This window comes from Hylobates moloch, unplaced genomic scaffold, assembly GCF_009828535.3.
Source record: "Hylobates moloch isolate HMO894 unplaced genomic scaffold, HMol_V3 SCAFFOLD_21, whole genome shotgun sequence".
In the NCBI taxonomy this organism is placed as follows: domain Eukaryota; kingdom Metazoa; phylum Chordata; class Mammalia; order Primates; family Hylobatidae; genus Hylobates; species Hylobates moloch.
Window position 1 is genome coordinate 804,687 of NW_026652296.1, and position 14,286 is coordinate 818,972.

Genomic DNA, 14,286 nt, shown 5'->3' on the forward strand with positions numbered 1-14,286 from the left:
TGATGGTGGTGATGGTGATGATGGTGATGGTGATGATGGTGGTGATGGTGATGATGGTGATAATGGTGATGGTGATGCTTATGGTGATGGTGGTGATGGTGGTCATGATGGTGGTGCTGTCTGCCTCTCAGGAGCTGGTCACTGCCTGGTACATTGGCTTCCTTTGTCTCATCCTGGCCTCGTTCCTGGTGTACTTGGCAGAGAAGGGGGAGAACGACCACTTTGACACCTACGCGGATGCACTCTGGTGGGGCCTGGTGAGTTGTCATTGTGGCTTTCCCTTTCCCTGCCATCCTGCCTGCCCACCCACTGGCTGAGGATACACTCCTGTCCCTGTGCTGGGACCAGGCTCTCACTGGCTGAGCCGGCTCCATACGTCTCTTTGGGGCCACCTGCTGGCCGCCTGTGGTCATGATGGCTTGTGATTGAGGTGGGGTGGTGGTTGCCAAGCTGGTGGGGGAGCGGGTGGGGAGGGCTGGGCCCCAGGGAGCCTGAGCTCAGCCGTGGTGGGCATCTTCTTTCCTCCTGAGTGACCCTCCACCTGCTCCGTGTCCCGATTGTTGGGGGAAGGGGAGAAGCATCCCTAGGAGATCTGTCCTGGGCAGCCCTGAGTTTTTGGAGACCAGGTGGCTCTGCAGGCCCCACTCTGATCAGGTCTGAACAGATCTGGCCCCAGGTTCCTCCTTGCTTGGGGCCACAGACACCCTCAGGCTGGTGGTGTGCAGGGGAAGGGTCTGTGGTCTCCTGGGAGGCTGAGACCAGACCCCGGGCCTAGCCCCACACATGCCGGCCGAGTGGGCTCAGCCCTGGGAGGAAGGCATGGGCAGCTCCACCTGGTGCCTAAGCCGGATGCAGCTGATCTGAAGTTATTTTATCAATTTCATGAGACCTGGACACTGTCTTTCCAGGCGGGGCTTGGGTGGGGGTTAAGAGCTGAGCGTGCCCCGGGGCCCAGGCTGCGGACCAGGCAGACGACCTGGACTCACTGAACCATCATGGGTGGTTCAGGCCCTGCCACAGGGTCAGCGTGGGGCCCGGGGCATCCTGAGCTGTGACTGCCGGGCCCTAGGGCTTTCGATGGGGACAAGCCCATCCCCCAGGTCTTTTGTGGGCAACAGCCTTCTTATCTTTACGATTGGGTGTTTTTTCAGAGTAATGCTTGTGTATATTTTTAAATGTCAGACAGTTCCTAAGCCTTATGGTGGGAATACAGCCCCAGTCTTCGGCCGCGGTGCCCTCCCCTCTGGGTCCCTCTGCGGCGGATGCGGCTGCTTCTGTGTTTTTCTTTGGGGGTTTACCTGATTAGTCTTAAATAGCAAATAGGGATGCTGGTATTTCCTGATTAAAACACGCTGACTGTGTACCTCCTACTGGGATGAGAGCTACCCCCAGTTTCCCTTTCTTGCGGCCTTTGGGGGTCCTCAGCAGTGTGGGGGGAACCCCGCCCTCACCTCCCCCGCAGGCCAGGCCCTATCTGCCAGGCCTCCAGCTTCCTTTTCCTTGAGTTGGCCTCCACTTTGAAGGAGCAGGTCAGATGGCTAGCTGAGAACATTTCACGGGCAGAAATTTTTGGAGAGCTGTGTGTGAAAGTGTCCCATCCATCTGACCCCCCTGGGGAGGGGTGCAGGGCCTGGCCCCCTTCCACAGACTTGGCCCTCAGTGGGACTCGGGCTCGGAAACTGCCCCGGGATTCTCTGGCTTCTTTCGACTCCCCTGTTCCTTACAGCATTCTGGCCAGGGTCCATGTCTCACTGCCCCGCCCGTCTCTCTGCCATCTCTGTCTCTCTCTCTCTCTTTTTTTTTTTGAGGCGGGATCTTACTCTGTCAGCCAGGCTGGAGTGCAGTGGTGCAGTCAGAGCTCACTGCAGACTCAACCTCCTGGGCTCAAGCGATTCTCCTGCCCCAGCCTCCTGAGTAGCTGGGATTACAGGCATGCACCACCACACCTGGCTAATTTTTGTATTTTTAGTAGAGACAGAGTTTCACCATGTTGGCCAGGCTGGTCTTGAACTCCTGGGCTCAAGCGACCCACCGGCCTTGGCCTCCCAAAGTGCTGGGATTACAGGTGTGAGCCACTGTGCCAGGTCCATGTCTGTCTGTCTGTATCTCTCTGTCTCTCTGTCTCTGTGTATCTCTCTGTCTTTATCTCTTTCTGTTTATCTCTTTGCACATCTGTCTCTATCTCTTTCTCTGACTCTGTCTCTGTCTCTCTGTCTCTGTGTATCTCTCTGTCTCTGTGTATCTCTCTGTCTCTGTCTCTGTCTCTATCTCTCTGTATCTGCCTCTGTCTCTGTCTGTCTGTCTCTGTCTGTTTCTCTATCTCTCTGTCTCTTTATCTCTGTCTCTATCTCTGCCTCTGTCTCTCTGTCTCTGTCTCTCTGTCTCTCTATCTGTCTCTGTCTCTCTGTCTCTCTGTCTCTATCTCTGTCGCAGTCCCCATCCTCTTCCTCCTGGTTTTCTGCCTTTCCCCTCAACCCTTGCTGTCATTTGGTTGAGTTGAGAATGGCAATAGTCACTGTTTCATGTCTTCAAAAACATGCCTCCTGGTTGGACCCCGCTTCTGGCCTGTAGGGGAAGAGGAGAGAGGGCTCTGGGGATGAAGGGCGGCCGACACCGACCCTGGCCTCACTGGGCCCCCCTGTGGGTGGTGACACGGGGATGGCCCCGCATCTGTCCCATCCCAAGCCCCGAGTAGCCGGCGGGTGTCCAGCCTGCCCTCAGGGGTGTGAGCAGGCCCTTCGTGTGACTAGAGCCTGCGGTCCCACAGATCACGCTGACCACCATTGGCTACGGGGACAAGTACCCCCAGACCTGGAACGGCAGGCTCCTGGCGGCGACCTTCACCCTCATCGGCGTCTCCTTCTTCGCGCTGCCTGCGGTAAGTCCGGCTGCCCCCGCCTGCCGTGGAGCGGAGGAGGTCTTGTAGGCTCCCGAGGTGACCACAGGCCCCTGGGCACAGTTCCCTAGGAGGGACGTGGGGCAGGAGCGGCTCTCAGCAGGTGCACAGTCCCCAGGAGCTGGAGATGGCATCTCAGGGTCAGAGGCCTTGTTGCCCAAGGACTGGAATGGGGGTTCTCCAGCCCCGGCAGGAGCATGCCCAGGGCTGCAGCTGTAGCTTCGGGGGGCTCTGTTAGTCACTGGTGGCCCCTCTTAGTCTGAGTGGGGCCCAGCAGAAGGTCCTTGTGACCAGGAGCAGGGCGGCTGGTGACACAGCTCCCTTGTGGGTCTCCAGGCAGTGAGGCCCACCCAGCTCAGAGGGAGGTGGAGGGGCCCTGTCAACCCTTGTTGCCCAGGGCAGGGCAGGGCAGGGCAGCTGGTGCACGGCGAGAGGCTGGCCCTGGTGTCCCCTTCACTGTGTGCCCTTCAAGATGGGCGTGCAGACTCTCTGTGTGGAAGGGAAAGAGAGGCCACCCTGGGTTCATTGTGGGTCCTGCCATGTCTCCTGCAAGCCAGAGGGTTCCTTCCTCTTGATGCTGACGAATTGTGGGGATGTGGGTTCCTGGATGCAGTCTGACCTTGATGAAGGTGGGGGAGGCATGGATCGGTGGAGATGGGTCTGACCCTGATGAATTGGGGGGTGTGTGGGTCCCCGGAGCGTGGTCTGACCCTGATGAATTGGGGGGTGTGTGGGTCCCCAGAGCGTGGTCTGACCCTGATGAATTGTGGGGTGTGTGGGTCCCCGGAGCATGGTCTGACCCTGATGAATTGGGGTGTGGGGGGTCTCTGGGGTGTGGCCTGACCCTGATGAATTGCAGGGCATCTTGGGGTCTGGCTTTGCCCTGAAGGTTCAGGAGCAGCACAGGCAGAAGCACTTTGAGAAGAGGCGGAACCCGGCAGCAGGCCTGATCCAGGTGAGTCCAGGTGTCCCCCGGGGACCAGCGCAGCCCTCATCCTGGTCCCACCTTGTTGAGGAGTGGAGGCTGCCAGGGCCTTGGCATTGCCCTGTCTGTGGATGGGGCCACAGCCCTCACCCTCTGCGGGAATCTGTGGAAGGAGCGAGGATGTGAAGTGTGTGTGTTGAGAAATGGCTCTGACCCCCGAGGCTGCACAGGGGTGGCTCGTGTGAGGACGCTGGGGTGGCCCTTGCCTTGTGTGGGCGCTGGGGCCCGGCCATCAGGTCCTCTCCACCGCACCCTGGGAGGTGAGCGCACCCGTTCTGCAGCTGCAGGGCCAAGGCTCCAGAGCCCACACACTGCAGCGAGTCAGTGCCTGACCTTGTCTGACCCCTGATGCTGGCTGTGGGCCCCCACGATGCCCGCCCGGACCCCACCCAGCCCCGTCCCACCATTTGGGGGCAGGTAGGGTGCAGTGACCACTCTGGCAACCACAAGTAATTCCTGAGCCACCTTGAAAATATGGACAGACAATGGCTGGGCACAGTGGCTCACGCCTGCAATCCCAGCACTTTGGGAGGCTGAGGCGGGAGGATCACGAGGTCAGGAAATCAAGACCAGCCTGGCCAACATGGTGAAACCCCCGTCTCTCCTAAAAATACAAAAATTAGCTGGGCGTGGTGGCAGGCGCCTGTAATCCCAGCTACTCGGGAGGCTAAAGCAGGAGAATCGCTTGAACCAGGGAGACAGAGGTTGCATTGAACCGAGATCAGGCCACAGCACTCCAGCCTGGCAACAGAGCGAGACTCCATCTCAAAAAAAATAAAAAAGAAAAAAAAAAAGAACATATGGACAGACAGCAGGACCCCCTTGGGACCAGTCATTCTTGCAGCTGCTCCCCAAAGTCTTCCATCCACTGGACCCGCAGAGCTGACCAGGATCCCTGCCAGCTGGATGTGGCTATAGGCGCTCTCCTGTCTTGGACAGCAGATCTTGAGATGGAGATAATCCTGGGTTACCCCAGGTGGGCCCTAAATGCAATCACATGCATCCTTCTAAGAAGGAGATTTGACACAGAGTAGGGGAAAGCAGTGTGACCACAGAGGCAGAGACTGGAGACGTGGCCACAAGCCACGGAGTATCGGTGGCCACGGCAGGGGATGTGCCTCTTGTGGTCTTGGCTCTGGGTCCAGCCTACCTTAAGGTGTGTATTTATCTTCCACTATAAAAACTACAAACAGCGATTTATTTCCATGCAAGAGTATAAAGAAGAACAAAAATGCCCCCAAATCTCACTCCACTATTGACAGTTTAAAAAGTGACCACGTACGTGTGGTGAAAAGGTTAAAATAGTGCCAGAAAAAGCAGCGTCTGAGCACCCAGGGTCCCGTGCGCCCTGCTCCCCTCGAAGGTCACTCTTAACAGCAGCTGGTGCACATTTCCAGAGCACAGGTGGGCCTCTCCACGGGCACACCTCAGAGGACCTGCAGCCATGGTTCCAGACCACTACCATAGAGATATGGCAATAAAGTGAGTCACACGAATTTCGTGGTTTCCCAGTGCATATGGAAGTTATGTTTACAGGCTGGGCACCGTGGCTCCCACCTGTAATCCCAGCACTTTGGGAGGCTGAGGCGGGCAGATCTCTTGAGGTCAGGAGTTCAGGACCAGCTTGGCCAACATGGTGAAACCCCATCTCTACTAAAAATACAAAAAAATTAGCTGGGCATGGTGGCACATGCCTGTAATCCCAGCTACTCAGGAGGCTGAGGGAGTGGTTGCAGTGAGCCGGTCGGCCATGATTCCAGCCTGGGCAACAGTGAGATCTATCTCAATGTTTATACCATGCCATAGCTTACTAAGTGTGCAGTAGCATTATGTCTAAGAAACAGTAAAACACTGCACGTACTTTCACTTACAAATACTTAATTGCCAAAAAAATATTAACAATCACCTGAGCCTTCTGTGAGTTGCAATCTTTGTGCTGGTAGGGGGTCTCAGCTCGATGCTGGTGGCCACTGCTGATGAAGTGGGGCTGCTGAAGGCTGGGGTTGTGGCGAGTTTTTTTTTTCTTTGAGTTGGAGTCTCACTCTGTTGCCCAGGCTGGAGTGCAGTGGCGCGATCTCAGCTCACTGCAACCTCCACCTCCCTGGTTCCCGCCATTCTCCTGCCTCAGCCTCCCACGTAGCTGGGACTACAGGCGCCTGCCACCACGCCTGGCTAATGTTTTGTATTTTTAGTAGAGACGGGGTTTCACCGTGTTAGCCAGGATGGTCTCGATCTCCTGACCTCGTGATCCTCCCGCCTCAGCCTCCCAAAGTGCTGGGATTACAGGCGTGAGCCACTGCGCCCGGCTGTGGTGATTTCTTAAAATAAGGCAAGAATGAGGTTTGCTGCATCGATTCACTCCTTTCACGAAAGATTTCTCTGTAGCATGCGATGCTGTTGGATAGCATTTTACCCACAGTGGAACGAACTCCTTTCAGCATTGCAGTCAGTCCTCCCAAATGCTGCCACTGCTTTATCAACTAAGTTTATATAATGTTCTCAATCCTTCTTGTCATTTCAACACTGTTCACAACATCTTTGCCTGGAGTAGATTCTGTCCACCAAAAAAAAAAACAACAAACATGTCGAATGTATTTGGGAATTAGAAGAAAGGATTATAACCAGAGATGAACCATTGTGGCCGGAGGGTGGGGGACTCTCACCCAGAGATGAGCCAGTGTGGCGAGCCGCCCGTGTGCCGGAGAGGGAGGGGCAGGGAAGCTCTCCCTGGCTGAGAAGTTCACATAAGCTGCTTGGAAACAGAGGTCACTGGCTCTGAGGCTGAAAACCAGAGTTGGCATCCGTTCACTGGTTGAGATGCCGCTGCTGGGTCAGCGTTCTTCCTAGAGCATCTTGTCTGGATTGCTGCATTCCTGACAAGGAATTCCTTGTGGGGTTATTTTAGAATGTCTTTGACACGGTCCTCATCTCAGCCGTGCAGGCGTGAGCCCTCCCACCGTGTACTCTCTGGCCTCAGTTGGTTGGGACCTGACAGAAGTGACCTTACCCTGCTGTCTGCAGCGTTCACAGTCCATCCCAGGAAACCACTTACTTTGCTCATCCATAAACGCCGCTCCTCATCTATTAAGAGTTTTATCCGGAGATGGCAGCAGTTCAGTCCCATCTTCAGGCTCCACGTTAGGGTAGCCAACTTTTTTTTTTCCTTTTTTTTTTTTTTTTGAGACAGGGTCTTGCTCTGTTGCCCAGGCTGGAGTGCAGTTGCGTGATCTTGGCTCACTGTAGCCTCGACCTCCCAGGTTCAAGCGATCCTCCCACCTTAGCCTCCTGATGAGCTGGGACTACAGGTGTGCACCACCATATCTGGCTAATTTTTTGTTTTAAGTAAAGGCAGGGTTTTGCCATGTTTCCCAGGCTGGGCTTGAACTCCTGGGGTCAGACGATCCACCTGCTTCAGCCTCCAAGGTGTTGTGAGCCTCCACACCAAGCCAGGGTGGCTAACATGTTAACAAATGGAAAATCAGTGTAGTGAGGATGTGTGGACATCGGGCCCCCTGCTGGTAGGAATGTAACGATGCCGCCACCCTGGAAAGCAGTTCGGTTGTTTCTCAGAAAGTTCCTAACGTGGAGTTACCAAAGTTCGTAACGTGGAGTTACCACGTGACCCAGCCATTCTACCTCTAGGTATAGACACAAAAGAATTGAAAACAGATCTTCAACCAAAAACGCACACAAATTTCACAGCAGCACCACTCATAGGAACCAAAAAGTGGAAACAGCCGAAATGTCTATTAATGGATGAACGGAATGTAATGTATCCATACGATCCTCCTACGAGGAGGAGTTGGCGCTGCCCCTTGCTACGACGCGGGGACTTCCCGATCAGCAGAGGGAGCCGGACAGGGAAGGCCGCGCAGCTTGCGATGCCCTTGGCAGGAAACACCCAGGGCGGGGAAGTCCGTGGAGCCCCGTACACCCTGGCGGTGGCCAGGGCCTGGGGGACCAGGAACCAGGAGTGCCTGCTGAACGTCGGGGGTAGGAGGGGGTTTATTTGGGGGCGACGAAGAGGTGTGGAGTTAGGGGCAGTGGTCGCACAGCACTGTGTGTGCAGGTGCTACTGAAGTGCACGCTTTAAAATGGCTAACATGGTGAACTTTAGGATATGTCTATTTCAACACCGAAAAACAACACAAAGGCGTAGAGAACGGAAATCCAGCCAGGCGAGGTTCAGTCTAACCCACACGCTCATGCCCCGAGCCGGGCTGAGTCCCCGCCCTGGGAGGATGGAGACTGGGGTCCCTGGCCCTACCTATACCCCCAGCGCCTCCGGTTGCCCAGGGCCCAACCGGGAGGGCAGGAAGGTAACCCCCAGGACAGGCGATACCCGCCAGGGGCCAGGTGAGTCATGAAAAGGAAAGAACACAGCCTCCCTGCGAGCTTGCTGAGGGCCCGAGTCAAGCCCCGACCGCTCCCCTCTTTCAGGCCCCACCGTCTGACAAGCGGTCTTGCCTGTCTGTCCTACAGAGGGTAAACTGAGGCTGTGGGGCTGATGCAGCATTGGGGCCTGGCCTGCTGGCCCAGAGTCCTGAGTGCCTGGCGCACAGCATGGGGGTCCCCTCTGCCCCGTTCCCTCCACGCCCGGCCCTCCTGGGCGCGCCCCTCGCCGCCTGCCCCTCGCCAACTGCCTTGTCTTTCCCTCCGCAGTCGGCCTGGAGATTCTACGCCACCAACCTCTCGCGCACCGACCTGCACTCCACGTGGCAGTACTACGAGCGCACGGTCACCGTGCCCATGTACAGGTACCGCCGCCGGGCACCTGCCACCAAGCATCTGTTTCATTTTTTATTTTCCATTTGTTCTTAAACCCCACTTTTTGTTGTTCATTATTTTGATTGATTTTTTTTTTCTTTAAAATGTATGTATTTTTCACAAAGGAGTTCTGTGTGTGGTTTATTTCGAGGCGTTGATTCTGCCCTTTGTGTTCGAGCTGCGGCTTTCTCTTCACTTTCATTTCCTCATCCCTTTGCTTTATCGTCCTGGCCGTGGGTCGTGCTGTGTTGTGTGCGTTGCAAGGACGCTCCCCAGGGAGCGCAAGATAAATGCCCCCTGCCCCGGGCTGCTCTGGACCGGCAGCTCGAAGTGCCCAAGCTTCAACCAGCACCGTGACCCCGTCCGCCAGCAAGGACCTAGGGCTCCTGCGTGGGGGGCAGGAAAGTAACCCCGGATCACGGTGAGGCTTTCGGACCAGGAGACTCAAATTATCCTGGGGGTCCCAGGTGTCCCCCAACAGGACAGAGCACACAGACAACCTTGGAGCCCCTCGGGCAGCAGAGAAGGGGGCCGAGAAAGTGCCTGTCGGGGCAGTGTCAGCAGGTCCTGTGAGCCTGTGTGGTCGGAGGGCGGCTTTCCAGTGTTTTTTTGTTTTACAAAAGGGCAGGTGGCAGCCAGCTGGGATTTTCGGTGCCTGGCTCTTGCTTAAATTAAGGTCTGAGATGAGGGGTTCTGAGGGTCTTTCTCCTGGTCCACGCGGGCCTGACCCCTCGAGTCCGTCTGTGTGGGCACCACCCTGCCCGCCCGCCGGCCCTCTGCTCTGAGGTGGAGAACTGAGCCCGGGGACTTCCCAGCTCCCGCGCCCCCCCTCACCTGCTCCTAGGGGGTTTCTGTCCCCTCGAGCCTTCCCTGAGGGTGGAGCCTTCCCTGTGGGTGGGGCCTTTCCAGAGGGTGGAGCCTTCCCTGTGGGTGGGGCCTTCCCTGTGGGTGGAGCCTTCCCTGAGGGTGGAGCCTTCCCTGTGGGTGGGGCCTTCCCTGAGGGTGGGGCCTTCCCTGTGGGTGGGGCCTTCCCTGAAGGTGGGGCCTTCCATGGGGGTGGGGCCTTCCCTTAGTGTGGGGCCTTCTCAGAGACTGGAGCCTTCCCTATGGGTGGGGCCTTCCCTGAGGATGGGGACTTCCCTGAGGGTGGAGCCTTCCCTGAGGGTGGGGCCTATCCTGAGGGTGGGGCCTATCTTGAGGGTGATCTTGAGGGTGGAGCCTGCCCTGAGTGTGGGGCCTATCCTGTGGGTGGGGCCTTCTCTGAGGGTGGGGCCTTCCCTGTGGATGGGGCCTTCCCTGTGGGTGGGGCCTTCCCTGTGGGTGGGGCCTTCTCTGAGGGTGGGGCCTTCCCTGAGGGTGGGGCAGGTGCACAGCGTGGCTGAGACTTCTAGGCTGGGGTGGAGCCCAGGATTCTTCTTGAGGATCCTGGGTTGGCGAGGGTGGACAGACCCACGGCGGTCCTCAGCTGCTACCTGCCTTTTCAGGGTGTCACTTGGGAGGAGGGTGCCAGAGCTCTTGGCGGTCCTTGATGTTTGCAGTCGCCCTCCAGGGTCTGCCCCAACCCCTCCCTCAGCACCATCCCCCCTGCACCTCCTGGAAGCCCGACCTTAGGAGCCTGGCCCTGCCTGTCTTTCTGGGAATGTCGGCCATGCCCTTGTTTCTGCAAAGTGGCCTCTCTCAGCCCAGGGCGGGGACAGAACCAGCCCTTGTGCTAATTTTCTTTGTTCTGTTGTTTCCCCTACTTTCCTCAACTATTTGTTTCATTTTTTTTTTCTTATCCCGTTCTTTTTGAAATTTTCCGTTCTTTTCCCTTTGTGTGTGTGGAAACACTTGAAAGTTCGCAAACTCAAACCTACGGGGCCTCCAGGTAGGAAATGCATGGACAGAAGCCCTGTGTGTGTGTGTGGTTCTCGTTCTGTGTCTGGAACTGTGACTGGGCAAGCCCCCGGAGCCCCGTGGCCCACCCGGTCTGCAGAGTGACTGCTGTCCCCACCCACCGAGCATCCCTACACCCCCTGCCCTGCGTGGCCCCATGCTGGGCGGCCCGATCACCCTGGGCCCTCCCCTGCCTGGAGCCCACGTGCCAACCCAGCCCTCCCCGGGTCCATCCACCCTTCTCGCCCCGCCTCCCCCCAGCCGCTGCTTCCTGTTGCCAGCCCGCCTGTGTCCCCCGTGGTCTCGTCCTGTCCTGCTTCCGGCCTGGCTCCCCTCGTGCCTCCGTCCCCACCCCACGGGCCCCATCTGTGAGCAGAGCAGGAATGATGGATGGGGGGGCTTCCCCCGCTCTGGCGCTGGGCACCCATCTGGGGCAGAGGGTGCTCCCAGGCCAAGACCCCCAGGCCAGCCACAGTCCTTGTCCCACCGTGGCTCACAGGGGGGCCTCTGCGGGGCAGCTCGCCTCAGGGGTCTGCCTCAGGGTCTCCTGCCCTGGACTCAAGTTTCTCCTGAGTCTTGCCTTGGCATCGCAGGGAAACCCCAAGGCTCCAGGCCGTCCCAACCTTGTCCCCACTGCTGAGAGCAGGAAACAGGGCTGTTTGTTCAGACGGGAGGGCGCTGAGCCGCTAAGGGAAGCCTCACCCCCATACAGCACAAAGGGCCTTTCCCTGTCAGATGGGCAGGCTTGTGCTCTGTGATGACACTGCCCTGCAGAGCCTGGGGCGGCCACTCCCCACATAGACCAGAAGCTTCCTGCACAGAAGCCCTGGATGACTCCTCCAGAGGCCAGTCACCCGTCCTGGAGGAGAGACCTGGCCGCCCTTCCTGGGAACTGTTAGAATGTTGACTCTCCATTCCCAGAAAGGAAGTGGGTGCGGTGCTGGGCAGTGGTGGGTCCAGGGCTCCTCTGTCCCTGACATGCTCAGCCATAAGACATCTCCAACGTCTGCAGAGTCCCTGCTGCCCCTGGGGCCAGGTGGCTGGTGCTGAAGCCGGCTGCCTTCTCCCCAGCCTCTGCTCTCTCCCAGGGCAGCCCCCTCCCCTTGTTGCACCCTTGTCCCATAGCCCCGTCCTGCCCTGGCCCTGCCGCCCGCCTGTCTGCCCTGGCGCTGCTGCTCTGTGTGTTCGAGGCATGGCCTCCTATGTGGCTCTGAGGGCTGACGTGTGTGTCTCTCACCTGGACCTGCGTGTGTGTGGGTCCTGTCAAGGAGGTGTGGGGAGCCACCTGTGGCCCCCAGACAGACTCCGGCCAGTCTGGGCTCTGCTGCGCCCACAACACCAGCTCACCAGCCGCCTGGGTTCCTGCTCCGTCCCGACTTGGACAGCGGACTGCCCTCTGCAGAGAGGGGGCTCACAGGAGCCCCACTCCTGCCAGCATTTTGGGGGCACCTCTGGGGCTGCAGAGGGAACAAAGAGGGGCCAGGCAGGGCTTTACCAGCTCACACCTGCCTAGCCTGCAGTGGGGGCACCAGAGGCTGGTGGGGGGCAGGGAGGGGCTTCTGGGCAGCTCTGGAGGGAGGAATGTGGCTGGACCAAGTGGGAGTCGGCAGGAGGGTGATTGCCAGGCCCTGAGGGACAGTGGAGTCAGCCATCCTTTTGTTTTGGAGGCAGTGGGGAGCCATCGAGTGTTTGGTCAGGAGAGTGGCAAGGATGCCCGTCTGGAGGACCAAGTAGGCCTGGGTGGGCAGAGGCAGGGCAGGTGAAGAGTCTGGGGGAGGCAGGTGAAGAGTCTGGGGGAGGCAGGTGAAGAGTCTGGGGGATGTGGGCCACGGCCCAGCCTGGGGCAGAGGGAGGACACGGGCAGGGGCATCTCCAGGGGGCGGCCGTGGCCATAGCCGCATAGGGAGTCAGCTGGGTGAGGGCTGGGCTGGGAGGTGGCCGTCCTGCCTCCAACGCAGCAGAGAGACCAGGACGCGGCCCCAGTGGGGAGTGCTCCACAGGTGGGTGTGGGGAGGGGTGGAGGCCATGGATGGGATGGCAGGGCCTGGGAGCAGAGGCTGAGGAGGCGGAATGGAGGGGGTCAAGTGGGTCAGGGAGCCGGGTGGGGCGGAGGCCCCGGAGGAGGGTGTCTCTTGCTGAAGCGAGCTGGAGTGCTGTGAGGGCACGGGCGGGCGGTGAGGAGGAGTGGGTGGAGTGAAGTGGGTGGGAGTGGGGAGGGGTGAAGAGGGGGATGTCCCACCCAGACATGGGGAGGTGCCTGCACACTCGCCTGGGGGGCTTCAGCGGGCCCGGACTTGGTCCTGCTGGTGGCTGTGGGCGGCAGGGCAGTAAGACAGGGGTGGGTATGACCAGGACTGGGAAGGGGGCTCGGAGCAGAGCTGGGCCACCTGCGGAGGGTCCCCAAGGCATTTGGGCCTGATGAGGCTGGGCTCATGCTATAGACCCCAGAATGAGCTGCTCTTTGCCAAGCAAAATCCTTTTCTGTATCCCCACTCCCAACTCCTCCAGCTTTGGCAGAGAAAGTGGCTGTGTAGAGAGGGGCTGGGGCCCTAAGTATATTTGGGTGATGTCCCTCTGGGATGTTCAGGGATTAGAAGGGGGGCAGGGAGTAGCGCCTCCCCGTACCTGCGTGCCCTCCTCCACCTGCTCCAGGCTGCTGGGCTGCCCTCCTCCCTCCTCCCTGCTGTGCCTGCCGGTTGACAAGGCCCCAGGCACAGCCAGAGAACGAAGGTGGCTCCCGGGCCTGCCCAAGAGAGGTGGGCCTGAGCCCAGGGCCCAGTGGGCAGCTGCCTGAAAGCCTGGCCACGTCACATGCTGCTGGGTGTCTGACACCGCAGGCGCCTGCCTGTGGAGCTGTGCAAGCAGAGGGAGGTGTCCCAGGATCAGACGCTCACTCCGCTCTCCTTCTCTTGCCCCAGGCTCATCCCCCCGCTGAACCAGCTGGAGCTGCTGAGGAACCTCAAGAGTAAATCTGGACTCGCTTTCAGGTCAGCCGGGGAGTTCCAGGAGGGGCGGGCGGGTGCCTCAGTCCTCCCGGGGGCCCCAGCTGCCCACAGAAGACTCGCCCAGGACAGTGCCCCAGGGACTCCAGGGGAGCTGGGACGCGCGGGGATGCCGGACTTGCTGATGGTGGTGCTTTCTCTTTCCATGTCTGCTGAGCTGGTCTGGGCTCCCATCCCCAGAGGGGCAGCTGGTTCGGGGGATGGGCAGAGAGGGAGGGGCGAAGGTTGATATGGGGCCGGGAGCTCTGCATGCTCCTAATGGGACCCAGGTGTGTGGGTCGTACAACAAAGTGTCCCAGCCTGTCATCCTCCCGAGTGCCTGGTGGTGACTCAGGTGCTGATGGCACCTGCTGCCTCTCCTTCAGGCCCAAAGCCCACGGCTGTCAAGAGTGCCGGGCGCTGAGGTAGGTTGCAGGAGGGCCTGCTGAGCAGGAGAGGTGGACCACGAATGCACCTGCCAGGCCTGCCCAGGGCTGTCCCCAAGCAGTTCCATGTCTGAAAGCCCTTGGTGGGGCAGGGGCTTCCAGTGGGTTGGATGCTGGTTTCTGCCTCCTAGAGACACTCTTCTGCCCTGGAACCTATCAGGACGATCTCAGATCATCCTGGATTTTCCGGGCGGGCCCTGAGTCTGACGATGAGTGTCCTTATAAGGAGAGGGAGATTTGGAAACACACAGAGGAGACAGCCAACTAGGATGGAGAGAGAGAGTGAAGCGGTGTGGCCACAAGCCAAGGGCTGCCTGGAGCCACAGAAGCTGGAAG

At 58.9% G+C, this 14,286-nt stretch overlaps 1 protein-coding gene across 1 annotated transcript in view; it reads left to right on the forward strand.

Annotated features, from left to right (window-relative positions):
• Window positions 1-51: 51 nt before the first annotated feature.
• KCNQ2 (potassium voltage-gated channel subfamily Q member 2) overlaps window positions 52-14,286 on the forward strand; it is a 40,894-nt gene continuing 26,659 nt past the window's right edge. Inside the window, exons 1-6 of the mRNA XM_032143092.3 lie at window positions 52-257; window positions 2,768-2,878; window positions 3,756-3,851; window positions 8,544-8,638; window positions 10,486-10,515; window positions 13,442-13,510. Coding sequence (XP_031998983.3) covers window positions 54-257; window positions 2,768-2,878; window positions 3,756-3,851; window positions 8,544-8,638; window positions 10,486-10,515; window positions 13,442-13,510 — 605 coding nt within the window. The 5' untranslated portion in view covers window positions 52-53. The remainder of the gene's footprint in view (window positions 258-2,767; window positions 2,879-3,755; window positions 3,852-8,543; window positions 8,639-10,485; window positions 10,516-13,441; window positions 13,511-14,286) is intronic.